The following is a 26,952-nucleotide window of genomic DNA, read 5'->3' as shown; positions in this document are numbered from 1 at the left end:
CATCCAGTGCTGAAGGATGGAAATGCCTTTCCAGATTAATTATTTCTGATATCTTAAAAAATTTAGTTTGATAAAAATAAATGTAGACTGAGCAGAATTCAGCAAAGAACAATTGTACCTTTTATAAGGAAACATCCTTTCACAGATAAAGGCTCACGGCAGAAATTTTAAACTTGCCTTGATTTAAAAAACATCTGGACCATATGAATCAAGAGTGACGTTAAGGAAGCTTTAGTAAGAGATATATTATTTATTTTTAACAGAAGTTATGGTGCTTGCTTTAAACTTTTGTACAATTCGATTTGAAATGAGGATTTTTCAATGCTGTGCAATTGGGGAAATAGTCTGGGAGGCCTGAGTCAAAGTTCAGAAGAACCAATCAGACTTCTGGCAATGAGCCACCTCCTGATACCAGTGCTGAGTCAGTTTAAAGATTTTACATTGCGAGCTCTGTTTAACATTGCTCACAATTTCAAACACAATGCCCGAGGTCACTCTCTGCATTGATCTCAACTCCAGACTGGCTGGAAGATTGCATTCCTGAATCTGATTGTTTTAACTTCACCTTCAACACTGGGTTCACTGGATTGTCCCTGGTCATTTTTGCAAAGTTCTACAAATAGTTGTGAGACAATAAGCTTTTTAAGGACTGTATGTAGTAACCAAGCTTGAATGCTGTTGTATCACTGCTTAACTATAGAAAGAATAATAGTTACAATCAGGTTAACTCTGACAAATCAAATTTAAACACATGAAGCATGAGGATTGATCAATCATACGTAGGAATAACAGCAAAATGGACTATTATTTAAATGGTAAAAAATTGCAGCATGCTGCTGTGCCGAGGGACTTGGGTGTCCTTGTGCAAGAATCACAAGGAGTTGGTTTGCAGGTGCAGCAGGTAATTAAGAAGGCAAATGGAATTTTGTCCTTCATTGCTAGAGGGATAGAGTTTAACAACAGGGAGGTTATGTTGCAGCTGTATAAGGTGATGATGAGGCCACACCTGGAGTACTGTGTACAGTTTTGGTCTCTTTACTTGAGAAAGGATATACTGGCACTGGAGATGGTGCAGAGGAGATTCACTAGGTTGATTCCAGAGTTGAGAAGGTTGGCTTATGAGGCGAGACTGAGTAGACTGGGGCAATACTAATTGGAATTCAGAAGAATGAGGGGAGATCTTATAGAAACATATAAGATTATGAAGGGAATAGATAAGATAGAAGCAGGGAAGTTGTTTCCACTGGCAGATGAAATTAGAACCAGGGGGAATGGCCTCAAAATAAGGGGGAGTAGATTTAGGATTGAGTTGAGGAGGAACGTCTTCACACAAAGGGTTGTGAATCTGTGGAATTCCCTGCCCAGTGAAGCAGTTGAGGCTACCTCATTGAATGATTTTAAGGCAAGGATAGATAAATGTTTGAACAGTAAAGGAATTAAGGGTTATGGTGAGCGGGCAGCTAAGTGGAGCTGAATCCACAAAAAGATCAGCCATGATCTTATTGAATGGTGGAGCAGGCTCGAGGGGCCAGATGGTCTATTCCTGCTTCTAGTTCCTATGTTCTTATGTTCAAACATCAATATTTGATTCCAGTGTTCGAATCAGATCTGTTGTGTTTTTTTTTATAATATATCCCCAGTGACCTCAGTGGTAACTTTATTCAGTTTTGAGTGTAGGATCTATCAATCAGTGATCAATGTGATTAACAGGTAATAACATTTCATGCTGGAAGCTTGCAGCTGTGAAATACCCCCAGAGTTAGAGCGCTCCATTGGTTAGCTCACACTTGCTCACTGTGAATGTCCTGGAAATTCCAGAACAACTGACAATTCCATGTCACAGATTCCCATTCATGCTTCACAAGGGTTAAATGCTTCCCAGGGACTGATTATAAGAAAATTGACCAAATTATGTTTGAAACTTTCGAACTGAAACAAAGCGTACCTGTTACAAATGCATATCGCTGTGAAACTGCAACATGTTCTATTAATGGGACCAAGGGATATGGGGGGAAGGAGGGATCAGGATATTGAATTTGATGATCAGCCATGATCAAGATGAATGGCTGAGTGGCTCCAAGGGCCGAATGGCCTCCTCCTGCTTCTAGTTTCTATGTTTTTATGCTGAGAAGGACAAGCAAGTTATTGATGGGTCCTGATAATGGGGAGATGGTGGTGTTGTGGTAATGTCACCAGACTAATAAAGCAGAGAGCCTGACTGATGGTCTGAAGCTAAAGGCAAAATACCGTGGATGCTGGAATCTGAAACAAAAACAGAGCCAACATCAGGAATCCTGACTCGAAACGTCGGCTCTATTCTCTCTCCACAGATGCTGTAGGACCTGATGAGATTTTCCAGCATTTTCTGTTTTAGGGGAAATGAGTTCAAAGCTCACCATGGTAACTGGTGGAACTTACACTCAATTGATGAACCTGGAAATGAAAGCTCATCTTAGGAATGGTTACCTTGGTTACTATGATTGATTGTCATTTATTTTTATTAATTTACAGGATGTGGGTGTTGCTGGCCAGGCCAGCATTTATTGCACATTCCAATTTCAGAAGGAAATCTGCCATCCTTACCCGATCTGGCCTACATGTGGCTCCAGATCCACAGCAATGTGGTTGACTCTTAATTGCCCTCTGATAATCGTCCAGTAAGCCACTCAGTTCAAGGGCAATTAGGGATGGGTAACAAACACTGGCCTTCTCTGAGATGCCCACATCCCAGGAAAGAATAACAAACACATATCAAACTACTCTGCCAAGGAGAAAAATCTACACACTGCTGAAAAGTTGTTTGTTTCACAAAGTTAATCACAGCTTCATCCTTAATGAGATTTATGAACATGCTTGTTAGTGAAAACCGGAATGTCGGATAGAAATGGAACTTTCCAAAGTGCTGAGGGGATTAGATTAAACGTTGTTACCTGTTCCGATGAACATGACATCATACTGGCCATCTTCAGCCTCTACTCGATCCACAACAATCTGGGTGAACTGGTAATCTACATCCGTCTTTATGACGATTGGTCGATTGTTGATGGGTAATGCTGGATTGTACATGGCTGGGTGGCTTCTGGCAAATGTGATGACATCATCAGGAAAGTCCTTTGTTGACTCAAATCCTCCAAAGGTTTTGCTAGGACACTTTAAAAGAACAAATCAGTTGGGGAAAAATAATGTAAAGCTAAAATTGATGCCATAAAATATGTTCAATTTAATATATTTGTCAGAGAAAAAGCCGAACTTAGAAATTATCACACTCAAAAAACAATCAAGAATGAAACAAAATACTCTGGATGCTGGAGATGTGGAATAGAAGCAGAACACGCTGGAAACACTCAGCAAGTCCCAGCAGCATCGCTGGAGAAAGGAACAGAGTCAACATTTCAGTTCAAAACTGACTCAGCAGTTTCCAACTTTTCTGTTTTTAAAACATATGAAAACTTTATTTAAAGCAACTGTGATTCTTCTTAAAATTGAGAGTTTTAACTCCTCTCCCTAACAGAAGCTGAGTGGAATGGGAGTTAAAACGCAAGCAGTAAATCTGCTGCCCCACTCCTGTCCTCAGCCAGTGTCACTCTGCAATGATTCAGGCTTTTGCCGGATTTCATCAGCAAATGGAACGGGGAGATTTCAGACATTGACGCAATCCAATGGGGAATATCCAGACAGTGACACAATTTTAACAATTTACTGGCCGGAATTTTACCGGCCCACCCGACACGGGAATCGGAGCGGGCGAGGGGCGGAACATGGGAAGGTCCGTTGACCTCAGGTGGGGTTTTACAGTTTTGGGATGAGCGAGCCTGTAAAATCCCATGCACTGACTGAGAACCTGCAGTGGATGCTGAGTAACTGCTGGAGGACACACAATGGCCACTAATGTGATTGTAAAACTGATTGTTGTGAGGCTGGAAGAACATTCCTATTCTCTACAAAGGGACTGTAGACCAATGCCTTGTTGAATACCAAAAATTCCCTCCTCATTTTACCACCTAGATTCTCCCAAACCCCTCCCACTGTGAGTGGCCTGACTGCCAGCCTGCCAGTTACCCAATCAGTGTCAGTCCACAAGCAGTGAGCTGCCAGGATGTCCACTTCAGGCTGGCATTGGGGAGCGGACTGCATGCCAACGTGGCTCCGAGGCCAATCCTGCCGGATTGCTGTGTTGGCAATTACAACTCCGGCTTCTGTGTTTGTTAAAACAGAGGATCATGGAATCACAGAATCACAGAATTATTCAGTGCAGAAGAGGCCCTTCGGCCCATCGAGTCAGCACCAATGCAGTTCAGCTCATGGAAATAAGTATGTTCCCACATTGTTCATCCAATGTCGGCATTGATGACTAGTTCAGGTACATGGAACGAATGCAAATGAATCACTAATGAGACGCTGGCCGGAATGTTACCGACTTGCTGCGAGGCTCACAGAAAGGAAATCCCCCTTGGCCTCAGGTGGGATTTTACGATTATGAAATATGATTTCATCCATACATGTGACGACTTTATAAAACTTTATTTTGTAAAACATGTACCCAAAGGGATGGGTGTAAAGGTCACATTGAAAATGAATATTCATTAACTGAACATAAGCCTGTGAACTCCAGCATCCAGGCAGTGATGATGTTACTAGCCTGCTGTGAAACTTTTATTCAAATTTAACATGAGCAAACACACGTGGGAGCATCATGTAGTGTTATGGGACATCAAATAGCATCCGCTGTTTATTAGACTTGTCCTGACATGTTTGGAATTTTTTACTTTTACAAGACGAGTGGCTGAAGTGCCAACTGGAAATGTCACAGTGACCTGGGACCTGAGTACAGGTCCTGAGCCAATCAGTTTGAAGGATTGAGAAACAATCATCAGATAATCTGAATAAATGAATAAATGTGGGGTAAAAATGTCAAACCAGATACAGACCAACAAAGAGAGAGAAAGATTGGCTTCAGAGAGAAATAAAATAGATAGAAAGGTAAAGTTTTATAAAAGTCCAGCAACTATTAACACACAAGAAATGAGATCCCAAACTTGTAATAGTCAATTTGCAGTTGTTAGACTGACAGTAATGGATATTTATCACATTGTTAAAAGGGTATTTCAACTTAAATGGGCAAGGTTTTACTTTCTGTGGCAACCTTTGCTTGTATCGACTGCTTAAATACAACAACTTCATAACATTCAATGCATTTCAATGGTGAGCCAACATTTGCAAAGTTAATGATGGAACAATGCATCTGGGACAGTAACTTTTGGTTTACTGATTTTAACTTAACATTAGCCCAATGCCTGAAGTTACTGTAACATTTCCGCATTGGTCCGTGGAATGCTATATGGTCATTGGTTTGCAAAAGCAGTACATTGCAGGCACTCGTCAGGATTGCAATAAGTCAACTGAAAATAAAGAACTAGCTTCTAAAGTTACCTTGGTATTTTGACTTAGACTGGCTGAAAATATTTAATAGCCATGGCAGCACTCCCCCAATCTGTTGAGGAGAGTTTGCAGCAGTGACATGTTTAATCCTCTTGTGTATGTTCCCAATTGCTGAACAGTTTAAATTCACATGACTGAACAATAAACCTGTCTTACATGTCAGTAAGCTTTACAGAAAGGCTGGCAAGATCATACATTTTGTTAACACTTGTGGGATGAAATCACACTGTGGAAAGTTTAGAATCAGCACATTAAGATTCTTTTGTCACTATTTTAACAATGCCGGTAACTCATTTATTTTAAAGAGATTGAACCAAAACAACATGTAACAAACGTAATGTGGCACAATTCCAGTTACAATTACATATCCTAATCTTATCAGGAAGAAGGTGACTTTGGGGGCGATGCAGATCTTACTCTCCACCAAAGTCAATTTTTCATAGAATCCCTACAGTGCAGAAGGAGGCCATTCAGCCCATCGAGTCTGCACCTACCACAATCCCACCCAGGCCCTATCCCCATAACTCCATGCATTTATCCTAGCTAGTCCCCCTGACACTAAGGAGCAATTTAGCAATGGCCAATCCACCTAATCTGCACGTCTTTGAATATTTTCCCTTTGATGTCTGTTTCTCTCTGGTGATTATGAGACTCAGTGTGCTGGGCCAATCGTGAGTGGGAAATATGGATGGGACAAGTTTGATGGCAACAGAAATTTAACAATGATTTTAAAAATGCACATTTTAGTCATGAAAGATTAATCTTAGCGATAATGATATTTATTGTCAGCTTTTTTTGAGCATTGAGTACTTATTTTGAGTATCACCTCACGTGAATTGATCGATTGGCCAGAATCTTCTGCCCCTCCTCCCCAACAGGGAGCGAGGAAGGTGGTGGATGGACCTGAAGATTTGATAGCTTGGCATCAGGACCGATACCCGATGCCTGCCCACCATCACTGGAAAGATGTTCTGGGTGGGAAGTTCCATGGTCAACATTCCCGCTCTGCCTCTGCTGGAGTCTCTTAAGTGGCCAATTAACAAGCATTAAGTGCCTCTATCCACCTCCACCTCTATCTTCCCAGGTCTAAGTGGGCCAACCGACATGTGGCTTGCATGAATGGTAAAAATATGTGGGCTACACGTCAGTTGGAGGGGGTGGGTGGAGGGTCCCTTAATATGCACCAATGTGTGGATGATTGAGGGCAGGGACCTGGGCAGAGGGGTGGTCACTGACAACCACCCCCTGCCATTGAAGACTTACAGTGCAAAAAGAGGCCATTCAGCCCATCGAGTCTGCACCAACTCTCTGAAAGAGCACCCTGCCCCAACACCCTATACCCATAACCATTTAGCATGGCCAATCCCCCTACCCGCACACATCTTTGGCCTGTGGGAGGAAACTGGAGCACCCGGAGGAAACCCATGCAGATACAGAGAGAATGTGCAAACTCCACACAGACAGTCACCCAAGGCTGGAATTGAACCCGGGTCCCTGGTGTGGTGAGGCAGCAGTACTAACCACTATGCCACCATGCCGTCCCCCTCTTGCTGCCAGCCCCTATGCCCCCCCTCTCCCTGTGACACTCACCCCACAACATCTCCCCACAACAGCATTTGCCCTTTACCTGAGTTGCTCCTTGATCCTGGGACTCTAGGAGGTGTTGCTCCTACAGCAGCCATGGCTACCTCTGGGTGTAAAAGCTGCCATAAGATATAGTAGCAGAATTAGGCCACTCAGCCCATTGAATCTGCTCCACCATTCAATCATGGCTGATATTTTTCTCATCCCCATTCTCCTGCCTTTTCCCCATAACCCTGATCCCCTTATTAATCAAGAACCTATCTTTTTCTATCTTAAAGACACTCAATGATCCGGCCTCCACAGTCTTCTATGGCAAAGAGTTCCACAGATTCACCACTCTCTGGCTGAAGAAATTCCTCCTCATCTCTGTTTTAAAGGATCATCCTGAGGTTGTGTCCTCTGGTTCTAGTTTTTCCTACTAGTGGAAACATCCTCTCCATGTCCACTCTATCCAGGACTCGCAGTATCCTGTAAGTTTCAATAAGATCCCCCCTCAGCCTTTTAAACTCCAACAAGTACAGGCCAGAGTCCTCAACCTCCTGCCAGCCTCTGATTAGCCGACAACACTTGGAAAGCAGGAGGTTTCTCCTGGGGTCCTCAGTTTGGGGGAAGGTTTGTTGCTGTCCACTTCACTGCCTGATGGGCAGAAGATGGAGCTTCCTCCTCAGAGCCAGCACCAGGGCCTCGCTGCTTCTTTTTGACAGTGTGTGAGACACCAGCCGGAACATTCCACCCATCCAGCGGAAATAGCTAAAGCAGGCAACACTGGATCCACTGCAGCAGCCCATGAGATACAAAGCTTAGAAATACTTTCAAATACCTTAATTCTGGTGAAGAGTATGAGTAATGTCAGATTATGATACACGTTTAATTTATTATATATAAGGTTGAACAAAATTCTTTGCAGAAAATTAGTCTCTAGAATGGTGCTTATAGAATCTTAACATTTCAGAAATGAATTTACTTTGTTAAAGAAAATAAATATCCGTGGCACTGAAGATATGGGTTACTGAAGATACGGATTACTGAAGTTGTAATTCCATCAGAATGGCTAATTGGAGTTCCGATTTCAAAGGGACACATTGCTGATTCTCTGCGGGGAGGATTCTATCTTGCAACATTATTAAACCTCTTCCTCGACGGAGTGCCCTGGCAACTTATTTTTCCAGCCAGGTGCACAGCCTGAATTACACCCTGCAGCTCCTGTTCATGGACCTGACGGGTCTGTTACCAGGACCTACTAAAGTCTGGGACACGGTCGCTTCACGCTGCAGCTCTCCCCCATCTGGATTAGTGGCTGTCACCAGGGAGCCGCTGCTCAGGAATCTACTCCTCCACCAATTCCATTTCCTGTGGCTGGCAGAGAGGCAGGCTGTGGATGCCAGGGTGACCAGGGTTGGGGATGTGCTGGGTGGTGGAGGAGTGGGCTGGATGACACCAGATATGTTACTGAGTCACCAGACAGTGGGGGTGGGGGGGGGGGGGGGCGGGTCCAGCTCATGGCTAATGCCATCCGTGATCTCAAAGCAATCATGCTCGGACCTGTTGGCACTCGTAGTCTTGAGGCGGTTCAGGTGTGCGGTGAGTTCCTGTCTGAATGCACCCCTATTCAGTTGAACTTCACATTGATCCCTAACCACCCCTGGGAGCCGGAGCCCCAGAGTCCGGGCTGCCTCATGGAAATGCCCTCTGTGCCCTTTATCAGCACACGGAGAGATTTCCTGTCGGGGCTGCTGCAGCACAGCCTTCACTTCCATATCCTCGCCCATCGCACAGACATGCTTTGTTGCCGTCTGGTAGTGGAGGTCCCCAGTGGAGGTCCCTCTGCAGAGAGGCCCTTCCCCTTAAACATCGGTACGGGTTACTGAAGATACAGGTTACTGAAGGCATGGGTTATTGAAGATACAGATTACTGAAGATATGGGTTATTGAAGATACAGGTTACTGAAGATACAGGTTACTGAAGATACGGGTTACTGAAGATACGGGTTACTGAAGATACAGATTACTGAAGGTACGGGTTACTGAAGATACAGGTTACTGAAGGCATGGGTTATTGAAGATACGGGTTACTGAAGATACAGGTTACTGAAGGTACGGGTTACTGAAGATACAGGTTACTGAAGATATGGGTTATTGACGATACAGATTACTGAAGATACGAGTTACTGAAGATACGGGTTACTGAAGATATGGGTTACTGAAGATACAGGTTACTGAAGATATGGGTTACTGAAGATACAGGTTACTGAAGATATGGGTTATTGAAGATAACCCATAAAACCATAGATTGCACCAGTTCACGGATTCCCAAGGCGCCGCCCCCTTTTCGCAGTCCTGTGGACTCTGTGGACTATGGATAGAAAGGTTGTCTTAGACTGCACTCCCTTTTTAGTTACTTAAAAATGTTTTTATTAGTGTTTTGTTTGCACTTCAGCCCCATTCTCCTGACCGATGGGCATCTGGTGCGGGTGGTGGACGGGATGGGGAAGGTGGTGGACCTCCTTGTGAACCTGCCCCTGGGCCTGGCCGAGCTTGCCATCAGCGGTCCAGGCAGCGGGTGACTAAGAGGGTCATCCAACCCAACTGTCTGCCCCTCTACCATGGCTATAGATCTGATGACCACACTAGGGGATTCGGAGGCCATTGGAGCCCCTGGGTGGTCAGGGACATGGCTGAGCAGGGCCCTGGCATCCTGGCAATGCCAAGTTGGCATGAAAGTGTGGGGCCTGAAGAAGGTCTCGACCCCATAGCAGGGTCTCGTTCACATGTGGTGGTAAGGGGGCCAGACATGCTGGGGGGGGGCGGCACTGATACCAGTGTTGAAGGTGGGGGGTGCTGATACCACCAGATGCCAGGGGGAGATCGTTAACCTCATTTTGAGATGGGGGTGCCTTTTAAAAATGGCGTCCAATCTCTGAGGAGCAGACCATGCCAACGTCTTTAGGCCCAGTCCCTCTCATTCAGTGTGCAAATCACCCCCGCTCCAAAAAAAATGGCTAAGTGGGGGAGGATTGCGATTGGGATCACATCGACCCACCCAATTGGAATCATACGGTGTCCTGCCAGAAACGACACTTGTCATTTTTTTGGAGAATTGCACCCAAAATGTTAATGTATGTCAACCAGTCCCATTTCACAACGACAGTCCAGAGTTTTGTATCATCTACCCACATATCCTAAAATAAACTTTATGTCCATCAGCAACTTACAGATTGATACATTCTTTTGCTCATCAAGGCCTGAGGAGAGGATTTGGGAGCAATGGATGTTTTGAAGCAATCGATGAGTAGGGCAAGTCGGAAGGATTTAGCGTAAAATGACACTGGTGCCGGGAGAGGCTATTAGCAGCTGCACTCATTGGCAGATGCAGCTGAGAAGAAATACAGGGGGCTTGGACAGGGGGCCTGTCTCCTGGCTGAACCTTCACCTCAGTCACTGACAACGGAGGAACCCAGTCTTTGACAATGGCTGAACCAATCTCTGACATCACGTGTTGGAGTGAATGGGTTCTCTTTCAAATCATTTGCTTGTAATTTTGAACATTTTCACTTGATTTAACAGGAACAGATTAAACCAGAAACACACACACACACACACACACACACACACAGGACAGTTTACTAACTCAAAGGAGCAGTGAGCTGGTTTTAAAAAAGGAAGTGTATACAGGGCATGCAATTAAAATATAACTGAAAAAAAGATTGCAGTTTTTGGAAGGAAATCAATTTTGTTTGCTGTAAATTATTTTTCCCTTCACAATAAATAACTGATTAAAGCATTTCAAATCTTTACTTCTTCAATATAGCATCTGGAGTGTTCTTATCAGAGATCTGAAGATGTTGGTTTCACAGAAGGAATGTGAGGCAGAAATCACCTCACTAATTGCAGAAATACAATGTGTATTAATAAATACTTCAATAAATAAATAATAAATCAATAATAAATAAATAACATCAACATAACAGGGAGACAAACCTGAGATAATGAGAATCTGCTAATGAAACTTGCACATCAAAAAATTAATTTTGGGCTCTGGTAAAAATTGGAAACTGCAGATTTTTTTGCAAAGTTTAATGTGATAAGATGTATATTCTGGAAACGGAAAGGGATTTGTCCTCTAGAACTGAAGATAAACACGGAAGAGTAAAGTTTCACGTTGAATGTACCCGACACACAAACTGAGATAGTCTCTGACAATTAGGCGACATTAAGTGTCCTGAATCACAGTAATCTCCGCTTCTCAGTTCTGAGTTTTTAAGACTGCAACTTTGGAAACTCTGTGATTTTGGAGCAGGGGTCCCCATTCCCATGTGTCCTCCAAAAGTGGTAGCTCAGAAAAGATGCTAAAGGAACAGAATAGTAGCAGCAGGGGAAGGGATCAAAGGCAACGTGAGACAGTTATCCACCAAGCCTACTGCATTTTCCATCAAGCATTACTGCATTAGGTATTATTTTATAGTATTTGATAAGGAACCATTGGGAGAATCAAAAGTAACTTCTTGCCACACATTGTATTGAGTCAGTTTTTGAGGCTTAAAACAACTTTTTCAAGCTGTTTGCAGTTAGTTTTGGTCATTTTCTCCGTTACTGTGCAATGTTGTCTTGCATCAAAGAGCTGCTGTTTTTCCATTGAAAAAGCTTGATGTTAAGTGATATGAGATCGGCATGAGCAAGAGAAGAGAAACGAAAAAGATGTAAAAGAATTGTAGACCAAAGCTGCACACCATACACCAGGTGTGGCCTCACCAACACCCTATACAATTGCTGCACTTGTAAAAGGTGTTGGTGAGGCCACATCTGGAGTAGTGTATACAGTTTTGGTCTCCTTATCTGAGGAAGGATATCCTTGCTATAGAGGGAGTACAGCGAAGGTTTCCCAGTCTGATTCCTGGGATGGCAGGTCTGTCATATGAGGAGAGACTAATATTGGTTAGGATTATATTCACTGGAGCTTAGAAGAGTGACGGAGATCTCATGGAAACTTCTAAAATCCTACATTGTTAATCAGTCCATTTATTGTTGCTCCAATGTTAGAAACACTTACTGTTCCTGGGCGGGGATATGGAACCCTTCCTTGGAATGGCACCCACTGGTAGCTTGGACCTTCCCGATGAGCATACGGGCCCAAGAACACTCTCCTTATATCAGACATACTGTACATACACACTGCTGAGCCCTTAAAGATGTTGCTATATGGAAAAAGAATCATAAAAATAATTAGACTCTACATGCAGTTAGGAGATAGCATAATAACATTTGTGTTATTGAGGAATGCAGAATGCTCTTTTCCTTCCAGCATGTCTTAGTCATGGTCTCAGGAAGGAAAGATGTTAAAGGGACTGCACAGAAACAATCTCAGTAAACTTAATCTTACATTGCATGGATAGCGAAAGTCCTGATGTAAGGAGTATGTTGTGGAAGATACTCTTGCCATTCTGAAGATGAGACGGACCTCAATGTTCTGTGGACTCCTAGGCCACTGACCTAATCATGAGCTCCACCAGCGATCTTTAAAAATGCTGATTGGTTGAGGCAACAATGGCAAAGCTGGTCAGTAATAGCCATCTGAGGGTGATGAGATAAAGAATTCCATTCCGATTCTGCGGGCACTTCCACAAACCCATCTGTCCAAGCTCATCCTCTTTCCTACCTTATCAAGGGAAGGTCTCCCCAAATTAATTGTGTGTTCATCACCACTGTCACGTAATGAAAATAGGACTACCTCCAACCAGATCGTATTTCCACAACATTTTTATATTTGTGCTTAATGCTGGAAGCTTTTTTTAAATACACAAATGGTGACGTACAACACTCCTGCAAAAAACAGGTATTTGACGATGTGCATGCCCATCCCTGAAGTGCTGTTATTTCCCAAATATTGAGAGAAACGAGCAATAGATAGCTAATACCATCATACAGCAACAGAGTGCTTACAGACTGGGAATCAAGGCCCCTTCAACAACACCTTCCAAACCTGTGACCTCAACCACCAAGAAGGACAAGGACAGCAGATACATGAGAACACCACCATCTGTGAGTTCCCCTCCAAGCCACAAACCATCCTGACTTGGAAATATATCGCCGTTCCTTCACTGCTAATGGGTCAAAATCATGGAACTCCCTCCCTAAAAGCACTGTGGGTGTACCTACACCACATGGACTGCTGCGGGTTCAAATAGGCAGTTCATCACCACCTTCTCAAGGGCAACAAGGGATGGACAATAAATGCCAGTGTCTACATCCTGTGAAAGAATTTTTTTTTAAATGTTGTATCGGCAATGACCCACTGGGGAGAAAAAAAACCCCCAAAGGATGACGTTTTGAGTTGCTGTGTTGCAGACAGCTTCTTCACTGCGTTGGTGAAGATAAATTCACCCACACTTTAGACAAACTGCAGCTTTTTCCGGCTCTGAATTCCTTTGGAGGTTCTGTTGTTGAGCCATCAGAAGTTCATCATGTGACAGAAGCCACGTTTACATAAACATGGGTTTTCATTCCAACTATGACAGAGATATGGGCAGCAGTGACACCATCTGAAAACAACAAGGCAAATGAAGCCACTTTGATTCAGCTCACTTTATTCACACCCACTGCACTGTTTCCCTTACCTGGAAGTAGTAAAGATGCCGTAGATAAATGGATTCTTGGGATCTTTAGATTTCATTATGTAAATATCCTCTGAAAAACAATGCTTTGCGCTTTAGTCACCAGGAAGGTGAAATTGTTGAAGTAAGATTAAAAATTGTTTGTCATGGTATCTATTTTCCTACTTACGTAATTCATCAAAATGAGTGTCGATGCCATTGGGTCCTGGTACGGCACACACTAAGCGAGCTTTGAGGAAAGTTACCCATTTGTTAACAAGGCTTCTATGGCCTCCAAAGTCATTCTGATGACAAAAAGAAGACAAGTTAATTGGATGCCTTAAATCACAGTGACATATCAAAGCATTTTGTGAATTAGGTAAGGAAGTTCATTGGAAATACTTCCAATGTAACGTTCTCCCGGTTTATCAATAGGGCTGGAGATTTCTGCCTCTGCTGATGTGAGTGAGACAGAGCAGTACTGACGTGATGTGATATCACACTTCCCGAGCTCCATCATTTGCATGCGGCTGTCAGTGGAGACTGGCAACTTCTTTAGCCACCTTTGCAGCTGAACATAATGTCTGCTGTTGTGCTTTTTCACCAGAAACTTGGCATTAATTAACCCAGTTAGAAATCCCAAATCCCAGTGCACACCCGGGTTTCAGAATTTTAAAGTCTTTTTTTTGAATGATTGGAATATTTACACTTTCCAGTAGATAATTTCAACCTATTGTCAATTTCATTTATAGCTAAAGTAATAGAACTTTACTGTCATAAATTCTTAATTTCTGTTCTTGTCACGTCCCCAGGAATGGGAAGAAATAGAAACATAGAAACATAGAAGATAGGAGCAGGAGGAGGCCATTCGGCCCTTCGAGCCTGCTCCACCATTCATTATGATCATAGCTGATCGTCCAACTCAATAGCCTAATCCTGCTTTCTCCCCATAACCTTTGATCCCATTCGCCCCAAGTGCTATATCCAGCCGTCTCATGAATACATTCAATGTTTTGGCATCAACTACTTCCTGTGGTAATGAATTCCACAGGCTCACCACTCTTTGGGTGAAGAAATGTCTCCTCAACTCTGTCCTAAATGGTCTACCCTGAATCCTCAGACTGTGACCCCTGGTTCTGGACACCCCCACCATTGGGAACATCCTCCCTGCATCTACCTGTCTTGTTCTGTTCGAATTTTATAAGTCTCTATGAGGTTCCCCCCCTCATTCATCTGAACTCCAGCGAAAACAATCCTAACCTAGTCAATCTCTCCTCATACATCAGTCCTGCCATCTCCGGAATCAGCCTGGTAAACTTTCACTGCACTCCCTCAAGAGCAAGAACATCCTTCCTCAGGAAAAGAGACCAAAACTGCGCACAATACTCTAGGTGTGGCCTCACCAAGGCCCTGTATAATTGCAACAACACATCCCTGCTCCTGTACTCGAAACCTCTCGCAATGAAGGCCAACATACCATTTGCCTTCTTTACCGCCTGCTGCACCTGCATGCTTACCTTCAGTGACTGGTGCACAAGGACACCCAGGTCCCGCTGCACACTCCCCTCTCCCAATTTACAGCCATTCAGGTAGAAATCTGGTTTCTTGTTTTTGTTTCCAAAGTGAATAACTTCATATTTATCCAAATTGTACTGCATCTGCCACTGATTAGCCCACTCACCCAATCTGTCCAGAACATGCTGAAGGATCTCTGCATCCTCGTCACAATTCACCCTACCACCCAACTTGGTATCATCCGCAAACTTTGAGACGTTACATTTTGTTCCCACATCCAAATCATTAATGTATATTGTGAATAGCTGAGGTCCCAGCACCGATCCCTGTGGCACCCCACTAGTTACTGCCTGCCAAATTGAAAAGCACCCATTAATTCCTACTCTTTGTTTCCTCTCTGCCAACCAGTTTTCTATCCATCTCAATACACTTCCCCCAATCCCATGCGCTTTAATCTTGCAAGATAATCTCATACGCGGGACTTAGTCAAACGCTTTCTGAACGTCCAAATATACCACATCAACTGATTTGATTTGATTTGATTTATTATTGTCACATGTATTAACATGAAGAGAAAAGTATTGTTTCTTGCGCACTATACAGACATACCGTTCATCGAGAAGGAAACGAGAGAGTGCAGAATGTAGTGTTACAGTCATAGCTAGGGTGTAGAGAAAGATCAACTTAATGCAAGGTAAAAGTCTGACAGCAGCAGGGAAGAAGCTGTTCTTGACTCAGTTGGTACGTGACTTCAGACTTTTGTACCTTTTTCCCGATGGAAGAAGTGGAAGAGAGAATGTCCGGGGTGCATGGGGTCCTTAATTATGCTGGCTGCTTTGCCGAGGCAGCGGGAAGTGTAGACAGAGTCAATGGATGGGAGGCTGGTTTGCCTGATGGATTGGGTTACATTCACTGGTTCCCCCTTGTCAACTCTACTAGTTACATCTTCAAAGAATTCCAACAGATTTGTCAAGCATGATTTCCCCTTCATAAATCCATGCTGACTCAGTCTGATCCTGCCACTGCTTTCTAAATGCTTTGCTATAAAGTCTTTGATAATGGATTCGAGAATTCTCCCCACTACCGATGTTAAACTTATAACTATAAATATTTTGGAATTCCACTAATATCTGGAGCAACTTCAGTGAGGGGTATATCTCAGGACAGACACATTGTCCCAGTTAGGTATGAATGCTTTGAACTGGTTGGTTACTGATGTAAAATTCTGCAAATACTTGCTTAGGTAAATTATCGGGTAGGATGCTAAGGATCAATCTTGCAAACTGGGCAAACTCAAAACATAGCAGCCCTTTCAAATCATGGATCAAAGTTTCAGTATCTAGGAAAATCAATGCAGTCACTTTGAGCTAGATTGTATCACATTCATCTCTGAAATTGTTGCAGTAACTTTGAGGATATAACCCATGCACTGAAAATTTATGATACTGAAATTATCTCCTACAAGTTACACCAATGTTTCTTACTTTTATAGTTAGGCGGGCATAAAAGAGTTTCTTTTATCCATCTTTAAAAGATGTTTGTGTAAAATTTTATTTGAAAAAATGTCAAATGGATTGTCTAATGCCTTTAATTCGACCAATAAGTCCAAAGCACTAACAGCAAAATGATCTATTGTGGTTATCAGTACAGCACTCTGGGTGGATGGAATCATGCACCATCGTGAGATAATTCATCAGCAATGACAAATGTACTCCAGTTAGACTTCCTTCTGGCCTTTATCAATTGAGGGATTGAGTTTAGGAGTCCGGGGATAATGATGCAGCTATATAAGACCCTCGTCAGACCCCACTTGGAGTACTGTGCTCAGTTCTGGTCGCCTCACTATAGGAAGGATGTGGAAAAGATTGAAAGGGTGCAGAGGAGATTTACAAGGATATTGCCTGGATTGAGTGGCGCCTTATGAGGATAGGCTGAGGGAGCTCAGTCTTTTCTCCTTGGAGAGACGTAGGATGAGAGGAGACCTAATAGAGGTATATAAGATTTGAGAGGCATAGATCGAGTGGACTCTCAGAGGCTTTTTCCCAGGGTGGAAATGGCTGCTACGAGAGGACACAGATTTAAGGTGCTGGGGGGTAGGTACAGGGGAAATGTTGGGGGGAAGTTTTTCACACAGAGGGTGGTGGGCGAGTGGAATCGGCTGCCGTCAGTGGTGGTGGAGGCAAACTCAATAGGGTCTTTTAAGAGACTCCTGGATGAGTACATGGGACTTAATAGGATGGAGGGTTATAGGTAGGCCTAGTAGGTAGGAATATGTTCGGCACAACTTGTGGGGCCGAAGGGCCTGTTTTGTGCTGTAGTTTTCTATGTTTCTATGTTTCCCAAAGCCCCATGTTGTTTATTCATTAGATCAGCAAAGGTTCATGCCCAGAATAGTAGGAGAGTAAAATTGTAAACACAGCTTTTGTTCCAATGCCAGCACTAATGTTCGGAACTGACTTTACAACAAAAGTAGGGCAAACTCAAAGCTCAAACTCATATCACTGAATCGCGTCTCGTAGTCCAAATAGGTGGCATGAGAGCACACAGATCAACATAAGAAAGCAAGCCATTGGTAATTAAATTGTGCTGCAGCTTAGGATGTACTCCCTCTACCTTTGGAGGTTGAATTCAGTTCAAACTACCAGGATAAAAGTTTCTACAATCTGCTCGGGACCAACATAGAAACATAGAGGATTGAAAGTGGCCCTTCAGCCCATCATGCCTGCATTGACTCATTGAAGTAATTACGCCATGGTGGCACAGTGGTTAGCACTGCTGCCTCACAGGGTTCAATTCCCAGCCTCGGGTCACTGTCTGTGTGGAGTTTGCATGTCCTCCCTGTGTCTGCGTGGATTTCCTCCGGGTGCTCCGGTTTCCTCCCACAGTCCAAAGATGTGCGGGTTAGGTTGATTGGCCATGGTAAATTGACCCTAGTGTTAGGAGGATTAGCAGGGTAAATATGTGGGGTTACGGGAATAGGGCCTGGGTGGGATTGTGGTTGGTGGAGACTCAATGGGCTGAATCACCTCCTTCTGCATTGTAGGGATTCTACGATTCTATGGTCCAATAAGACTCCAAAAGAGAAAATGCTGGAAAAGCTCAGCAGATCTGGCAGCATCTGTGAGGAGCGAAAAGAGCTGATGTTTCGAGTCAAAGCCCCTTGTCTGTCTGAGAAATGGGCTTGGCAAGGGGATTGATAAAGGGTAATAATGCAGCCCTGATCGAGGTGCCAGTGTTGCTGTGTGTTGGGTGATGTGTCCAACTCATGGACAATCAATGATGTGCACAATAATCCCAGGTCACGGGAGTGAGTTATCTGGTAAGAATGATATGTAGAGTGCAGCTGGCTTCTCTAAAAAATGTTTGTGCAATTTGTTAGAATTCGAGATAAGGCTGGCAATAGGATGACTGAAGACCCTGACATTAACTAGAACAAGACATAGCCATATTGGAGGAAAGGTTACCTAGCAACAGAGTGTCAGCCATGGCTCAGTTGGCAGCATGCTCGCCTCTGGGTCACAAGGTTCTGGGTTTAATTTCCACCCCAAGGCTTGAGAATAAAATGAAGGCAGACAGTCCAGTGCAGTCAGTACTGTGGGAAATCACTTAGCTTCCCTTCTACGATTTGAGCTGCTTGCAATGGACTGCGGTACTGCAATAAAATGTCAATCCGAATCTTTGTTCACTGAACCAACCTACCTCTCATCTAAACAGGGTGATTTAAAGCTAATCAGATTGCGAGCAAGGGCAATTTGAAATGAAATGGTTACAGGGTACGTTACAAACTCTGCCTATATTATAAACTCTGCATATATTATAAACTCTGCCTATATTCTAAACTGACTATATTCTAACTGATGGATTAGGACAGAAACTGGAGTGTGTTCTGCCTGCCTTTATGAGAGTAAAATGAGGATAATGTTGTTAAATCTAACAGGGAAACATTCTTCCTCTGTCTGTGGAGGCACAACAGGTGCCAGAAGCTTCCACATACAATATTAGTGAGGCCTGAGGTCGCATTTATAGCTTACCTTTGAATTAGGAACGTTACAAGGAATGATTTTTTGTTAAATAATGTGTTTTGTGTTCAGTCGTCTATTATGTAGTCAAAGGATTGATTTTACAGAATCTGTTGAAACAAGCTACACCCATACAATGTTATCAGATCAGTTCCATTCATCAAGGTTATACTGAAGCCATTGTCTAACTGTAATCTTCTAATAGATATGCTTAACTTCTTTGTACTCGTAAGGATACTGATTGTCCCTCTCTCGGGAATGCTGGAGCTTATGTAAATTATTTTAAAATGAAGAGTGAAGGTTACGGAGGAGTTATGATGTAATGGTCTTTTAGTTGAGCTGAAAATGCCTCGAGGAGATTATGGAAACCCCAGTGGGCTAATCAGCCTATGTCCAACTTCAGTAACATGACATCTGTACATCGCCGACACAACATGTTTTCTGCATCATTCTACTCTGAAAATCTTCATTTAGATTCTTAATTCCTGGAACAGCAGTTCTGTGACGGCCTCTCTTGATTAAAACTTGAGGCTCTCAGTTAGTGTGTATGCTGTTTGCGCAGGAACAGCTCTGGGGTCTGGTGTGTTTCCATTTGATTTTGTCTGTATACTCCAGGCCGCATTGCAACATTCTCAATTACTATTCAGTGCAGTAAAGTAAGATTGAGATAGCATCAGTTTGCAAAACAATCAATTGGCATTAATCAGAATCCCTTCCATCCTCAAAAGAACATTCCTCCTCACTTCCTTTTCAGTCAGTTCAAAACACCCTCGGCTAATCAGATGGGCCTGATGCATCATCGGTCCAATCATCTTCTATCTGAATGTCAGGTATTAATTAACACAATGACTTTGAAAGTGTAATCCTCCGCAAAAGTGAAACAGATGGACTTGATCAACAAAGTCACACGTGTGCGGATCCACAAGAGATGGGTGAGATTCTAAATGAATGTTTCTTGTCGGTATTTACTGTTGAGAAAAGCATGGAGGTTAGGGAACTTGGGGAAATAAATAGTGATGACTTGAGGAGTGTATTTATTACAGAGAAGGAGGTGCTGGAAGTCTTAAAGCGCATCAAGGTAGATAAATCCTCGGGACTTGATGAAGTGTATCCCAGGATGTTGTGGGAGGCTAGGGAGGAAATTGCGGGTCCCCTAGCAGAAATATTTGAATCATCGACAGCCACAGGTGAGGTGCCTGAAGATTGGAGTTTAGCAAATGTTGTGCCTTTGTTCAAGAAGGGATGCAGGGAAAGGCCTGGGAACTACAGACAAGTAAGCCTAATATTTGTGGTGGGTAAGTTGTTAGAAGATATTCTAAGAGACAGGATCTATAGGCATTTGGAGAGGCAAGGACTGATTAGGGACAATTAGCATGGCTTTGTGAGTGGAAAATCATGTCTCACGAATTTGATTGAGTTTTTTGAAGGGGTAATGAAGAAGGTAGATGAGGGCAGTGCAGTCAACATTGTCTACATGGACTTTAGCAAGGCCTTTGACAAGGTACCGCATGGTAAGTTGTTGCCTAAGGTTAAATCTCATGGGATCCAAGGTGGGGTAGCTAATTGGATACAAAATTGACTTGATGACAGAAGGCAGAGGGTGGTTGTAGCAGGTTGTTTTTCAAACTGGAGGCCTGTGACCAGCGTTGTGCACAGTAAGAAGTCTAACAACACCAGGTGTGCCTCAGGGATCGGTGCTGGGTCCACTGTTATTTGTTGTTTATATGAATGATTTGGATGAGAATTTAGGAGGCATGGTTAGTAAGTTTGCAGATGACACCAGGATTGGTGGCATTATGTACAGTGAAGGAGGTTATCTAGGATTGCAACGGGATCTTGATCAATTGGGCCAGTGGGCTGACGAATGGCAGATGGAGTTTAATTTAGATAAATGCGAGGTGATACATTTTGGTCGATTGAACCAGGGTAGGACTTACTCAGTTAATGGCAGGGCGTTAGGGAGAGTTACAGAACAAAGAGATCTAGGGGTACATGTTCATAGCTCCTTGAAAGTGGAGTCACAATTGGACAGGGTAGTGAAAAAAGCAAAGCCTGCATGCTGGGTTTCATTGGTCAGAACATTGAATACAGGAGTGGGATGTCTTGTTGAAGTTGTACAAGACATTGGTAAGGTCACACTCGGAATACTGTGTACAGTTCTGGTCACCCTATTATAGAAAGATATTATTAAACTAGAAAGAGCGCAGAAAAGATTTACCAGGATGCTACCGGGACTTGATGGATTGAGTTATAAAGAGAGGCTGGAGAGACTGGGACTTTTTCCTCTGGAGCGTAGGAGGCTGAGGGGTGATCTTATAGAGGTCTGTAAAATAATGCGGGGCATAGATAAGGTAGATCGTCAACAACTTTTCCCAAAGGTAGGGGAGTCTAATACTAGAGGGCATAGGTTTAAGGTGAGGGGGGAGAGATACAAAAGGGTCCAGAGGGGCAATTTTTTCACACAGAGGGTGGTGAGTGTCTGGAACAAGCTGCCAGAGGTAGTAGTAGAGGCAGGTGCAATTTTGTCTTTTAAAAAGCATTTAGACAGTTACATGGGTAAAATGGGTATAGAGGGATATGGGCCAAATACGGACAATTGGGACTAGCTTCGTGGTAAAAACTGGGTGACATGGACAAATTGGGCCAAAGGGCCTGTTTCCATGCTATAAACCTCTATATGACCCTATGAATCTGAAGCAGGTTCTAAAAAGCCAGAATTGCAGAGTTATCAGGCAGGCTGGTACAGTATGTGGGGTATTGGCACAGTAATATAGAAACATCCAGAACAAATGTTGGAAAATTTGTTGAAAATGTTGGAAAATCAGTGTAACCACACTCATCTCAACTTTTTATTCGCTGGGTATCTGGGAAACACCCTCAGCTTTGAATAAGAGTTTTTAAATTCAAACACCAAACAGCTTGTGATAATTAAATATATTTTCTTGTTTTTGTTATGGGAATGAGCTGTGAATCACTAACTTTCCTGGAATTTCTTTGAAAGAAAATGAGGGATGAAGGAAGGATTTTGATGAGGTCCATATGAGATTATTTATATTGTATATCAGTGTGCTGATTTTATAGATAGACTGCATTTGGATGGCCGTTCCCTTAAGAGGTTGCTGCTTTCAATTAGCAGCTGAAGATTGGACGGGTAAACTACAAGATATTCTGGTCCAGTTAAGGTACGTTTAATGTATATCCTTGAAACTATTTATTCAACAACTGAAGAAACACTATCCTAAAACCAGCCACAATTTTCACAAAATTCCAGACGGAATTCTTACTTTCCCTCATTTTAATAAATGTCATGCTCTGGCCCAGCTTTTTTCACTACACCCATAAAATCATTCTCCTGAACTTGGACAATCTTGCTAATCACAGCCAGAACTGGACCTGCTTTGTGTAGTGGACTTAAGCACAAGTGACAGAATTGATTTCCCCTTGAGCTCCTTAATAGACAAGGGCTGCATTTATATCGGTGCTGAGGTGGATTAAAGACTTGTGCTGGAAAGGCAGATTGATAACCCTACTGGCACGGAAAAATAGATGCTTTCACATCTCGCGGTTTCGGATATCCATTACATTAAGTTCTGTAAATGCTGACAGTTGTTCGCTGGCATGACACGGAGCTGCTTGCACACTGCTCTCTAAACCAGTTATGGCTCAATTCCAAAATGGACTTGTATCTGAGTTGGCAAATGATGCAACAACAACAACGAAAAGTCTCCCCAACATCACCTCTCTCAAAACAAATTTAATGTCCTCTGACTTATTCTATCTTGCTCTGCAGTCACTGGGAGCCTTGTATACTTTCCACACTCTACCCAGTCTCCTGCATCTACTGTTTGTTTATCCTCCCTTTTTTCACACCCAGTGGCAGAACTTCCAACCACCTTCCCTTCACACGTTTTAATTTCCCCGTAGGTACCTCTGACAACATGTTTCTAGTTATCTCTCCTATTTTTGATTGGATGGATTTCCCAAGTGGAAACTTCCTTGGGTTCTTTGAGCCAGAAACGTGTATTGAGTAGTATCACAAACAGAGCATTTATACTCCCCACCTCATTCCATACTGACTTCAACTGATTTCAATCAAGCTGGATTCAAGTGAAGGGTAGTGAAGGCAGCCCATCTGACAATTGCTTGACCTGTGCCACTGTTTACATTCAATTTATGCATTTACAGTTGTTGCAGTTATTGTATTGGTTATGGTTAATTATTTTATTACTATTTCTCCCCATCCTAGATCAAGCTTCTCTCAGAATTCCACAGCAATAATTTTGGAACTGGTCAGTGGCCAGCAACACGAAACAGGCTCATTGCCAATCAGAGCTTTCACTGCAGCAGATTTCATTTTCCATTGACTTGGAAAATACTGCCAACATTTTTCATTTATGACCAAGTAAAAGTGACTGTGTGATAAGGAAATGAGTCTCTGTTAGGTTGTGAACTTCATTGGAAAGATGCTCGAGTGTGGTGGGAGGCGATGGGCTCATGGTATTATTGCTAGACTGTTAATCCAGCAACTCAGCTAATGTTCTGGGGACCACGGCAGGTGGTGGAATTTGAATTCAATAAAAATCTGGAATTAAGAGCCTACTGATGACAATGAAACCATTGTCGATTGTCGGAAAAACCCATCTGGTTCACTAATGTCCTTTAGGGAAGGAAATCTGCCATCCTTACCTGGTCTGGCCTACATGTGACTTCAGAGCCACAACTTATTCTATCTTACTCTGCAGTCACTGTGGTTAACTCTCAACTGCCCTCTGAAATGGCCTAGCAAGCCACTCAGTTTCATGGGCAATTAGGAATGGGCAATAAATGCTGGCCAGCCAGCAACACCCGTGTCCCATGAAAAGAATAAAAAAAATGGACTGAATTCACAATGGTTGATGTGGACCAATTTCACCCTTGTGTCTCCACTGATTATGTGTGTAACCATTAAACCAGGATGACACCTTCATATTTCACACATTCAACTGACCTTACACACTTGTCCTATTCGGGCATGAGTTGCTTTCCCTGAATACTCTCCATCCAATGCATTTTCTCGAAAAAAGAAATATATCTTATCATCTTCTGGATTGTCACTCTCTGGTATCAAGTGGGCACCAATAAACTTTGGTTCTGAAAAAAAATCAAAAAAAGCGAGGTATTGAGTGAAAAATAATATTTTTTAGTAGCCGCTGGTTAATCCTAATATCGCACTTGTTTATATAATCAAATCTCACTACATTTTCAACAATGTCAGAATATATGATCGTTGATTTAAGAACGTTTTACTGGCAGTAAATTAGCAAAAACGGTTGAATTTAGACAATCTGTGGCCAATCCAACGGACTTCTTCCTGAATGTGATCTTTAATCAGGTCTGGGGCATCCCTAAAAACTCCAGCCTCATGGAGAACCATTGAGTGTCTTGGGGCTCACTGAGAATGCAAGAGCAGATGCTTGGCAGAGGAGGATTCCGTAACATGTGCTGCTGCTCGATGGGTGCAAATTCATTGCCCTTCCTCCACCTGACCTTACATCTCCGGGGTGTGTCAGTGTCAGAGGTCACTCCCAGATGATCCCATTGCAAGTACCAGGGCCCATGTCTCATAATTGGTTATTTGATTCAGTGCTATTTGTGGGATCTTGCTGTGCAGGAAATGGCTGTCCCATTTGTCCTGCAGGATAACAGTGAAAGCATTTTCAATCAGGAACATTTTATGAAGGGCTTTAGAAATTTCTGACACAATATTTTATGAATTCTGTTCTTCAGCTTTGCTTTACTTTGTGACATTCCTGCTTCTGTAAAAACAGATCTGTACCACTATCAATGAAGACTATTTTGCATGTTCTATCAAAAGCCACACTGGATTAAACCTCTGTTATTCTCATGTTCAGCACAGAAAGTGAAATGAATAACCAATTGGATTTCTGTTCCACTGAATAGGGAGAGGATTGAATTTTAGTAATACAGAAATGACAGACTATTTGGACTTGTGCTGCGTCACTTCTTTAAACTCACACCTCATCAAGATAGTTACTTATTCCCAGTTCTTTAGTTTCCTCATGACATCACATGATTCCACCATCAGCCAGTCAGTTGCTGAAACTGTCCACACCTTCGTTATCTGGAGACTCGACGATTCCTCCTCCCTCCTGGCCTGCCCCTCACACTCTTCCTTCTCTGTAAACTGGAGGTTGCTCAGGCCCTAACTCTGGAAAATTCTATCCCCCTATCACTCCTGTCTCACTGACCTGTTGGCTTCTGCATTAGCCACACCTCTATTTCATCTGGTAAAGTGCTCTGTCGGAGAGTCAGTGCAGACTTGATGGGCCGAATGGTCTCCTTCTGCACTGTAGGGATTTTACACTCATTAATGCTTCAACTCATGACCAGCTGCTCACCTCTGGCTTGCCATTTTAATATAACCAACCTTTTCCTTTCAAACCAGCAAGGAGTGGAAATAATATTTTACCACAGGCACATTAACTGCATTTATTCTCCATTCAGATGCTTGCACCTGTTTAGCAGACAAATGGGATTTCAATAATCTTGGGAGCAATTGATCATGATACCGGACAAAGTTTACTGAATCAAAGCAGCCCATCATCCATCACCTGCTTCTGCTCAACTCTCACATGAATTATATGAAGTCCAACAGTCAGGAAAGACAAGTAAGCCTTGATCTCGTCGTGTGAAAGCAATAAAACTCTTTGAGTCCTAAGCTTCTCTATAATCAAATGGTAACATTTAAAAATGTCAATGTTTTATGTATTGCCTTACCTTACTCTAACAAGATGGATTCAATTGGACAGGCCTCCACAGGAAGAACAATTGAACCAAGCCTCTAAATGTGTTGCCCAGGACCTCAGCAGGAGGACTGGAGAATACACCAAATTTCCAGATGTGCTATTTCCCTTCATAAACTCCAATGTGATCAAAATGACATCCATTCCATCCTAGCCTATACTATACTCCAATACTCTTGAAACCTAACCCTCATCGATCTCCATAGTTATCCCTGTCTGCCACTACCCTATGTCCAAATGCTTTGCTCTCATTTCCAAATGCTGTCAATGCCCCATCACTTCAATCTCGGTCAGGTAGGCATGTTTATGCAGGCTTCCTGTCCTTCTCCTTCTATTCTCCTTTTCACCCTCCCTCCTCTGGATTATCCGTGGGAGTCTAGTTCTCAGCTACCTTGATCCAACAGTCTGGATTTCTCTGTCCCTCTGCCTAATTGCAAAAACATCTTACAAACTAAACACTTCAATCATACATTCCGTCACCTCCTCTAATCTTTCTCTTTGCTATCTGGATTTGCCTTGGTGAATGTTGTGAAATATTTATGTTGTCGTTGTGCTATCCACTCTTCCCATTATTGCATTCTTTTTACATTTTAACCCAAACTACTGTTTAAGTTTCTCTGTTGATAATCTGTGCCTCAGTGAGAGCAACGACCAAAAACAATCAAGAAGCGACAAAGCAATGGGATAACAAGATATTTAGCAAAGAATGTTTCTTGTTAAATGATATTTCAAGCAATGAGAAGTGAAGATATTTGTGTTTTATCTTGTTACTGAGGCTCAGCAGTGCTATTTTTAAAAAAAGAATAGTGCTTATTCCACTGTACAATTATTTTCCTTGTGACCCTGACTGTGTGGGTTTCTTCCGGGTGCTCCAGTTTCGTCCCACAGTCCAAAGATGTGTAAGTTAGGTGGATTGGCCATGCTAAATTGCCCCTTAGTGTACTGAGGTGCGTAGATCAGGGGGATTAGCCATTGGAAATGTGTGAGTTTACGGGAATATGGCAG

General features: G+C 42.8%; 1 protein-coding gene across 1 annotated transcript in view; it reads right to left on the bottom strand.

Annotated features, from left to right (window-relative positions):
• sema3ab (sema domain, immunoglobulin domain (Ig), short basic domain, secreted, (semaphorin) 3Ab) overlaps window positions 1-26,952 on the bottom strand; it is a 446,670-nt gene that overhangs the window by 49,935 nt on the left and 369,783 nt on the right. The window contains exons 8-12 of the mRNA XM_078236002.1: window positions 24,132-24,274; window positions 13,801-13,915; window positions 13,635-13,704; window positions 12,071-12,215; window positions 2,931-3,150 (exon numbers count right to left, since the gene is read on the bottom strand). Of these exons, the coding sequence (XP_078092128.1) occupies window positions 2,931-3,150; window positions 12,071-12,215; window positions 13,635-13,704; window positions 13,801-13,915; window positions 24,132-24,274 (693 nt within the window). The remainder of the gene's footprint in view (window positions 1-2,930; window positions 3,151-12,070; window positions 12,216-13,634; window positions 13,705-13,800; window positions 13,916-24,131; window positions 24,275-26,952) is intronic.

Source organism: Mustelus asterias, chromosome 19 (assembly GCF_964213995.1).
Source record: "Mustelus asterias chromosome 19, sMusAst1.hap1.1, whole genome shotgun sequence".
Lineage (NCBI taxonomy): Eukaryota > Metazoa > Chordata > Chondrichthyes > Carcharhiniformes > Triakidae > Mustelus > Mustelus asterias.
This window is presented reverse-complemented; position numbering and strand designations above follow the sequence as displayed.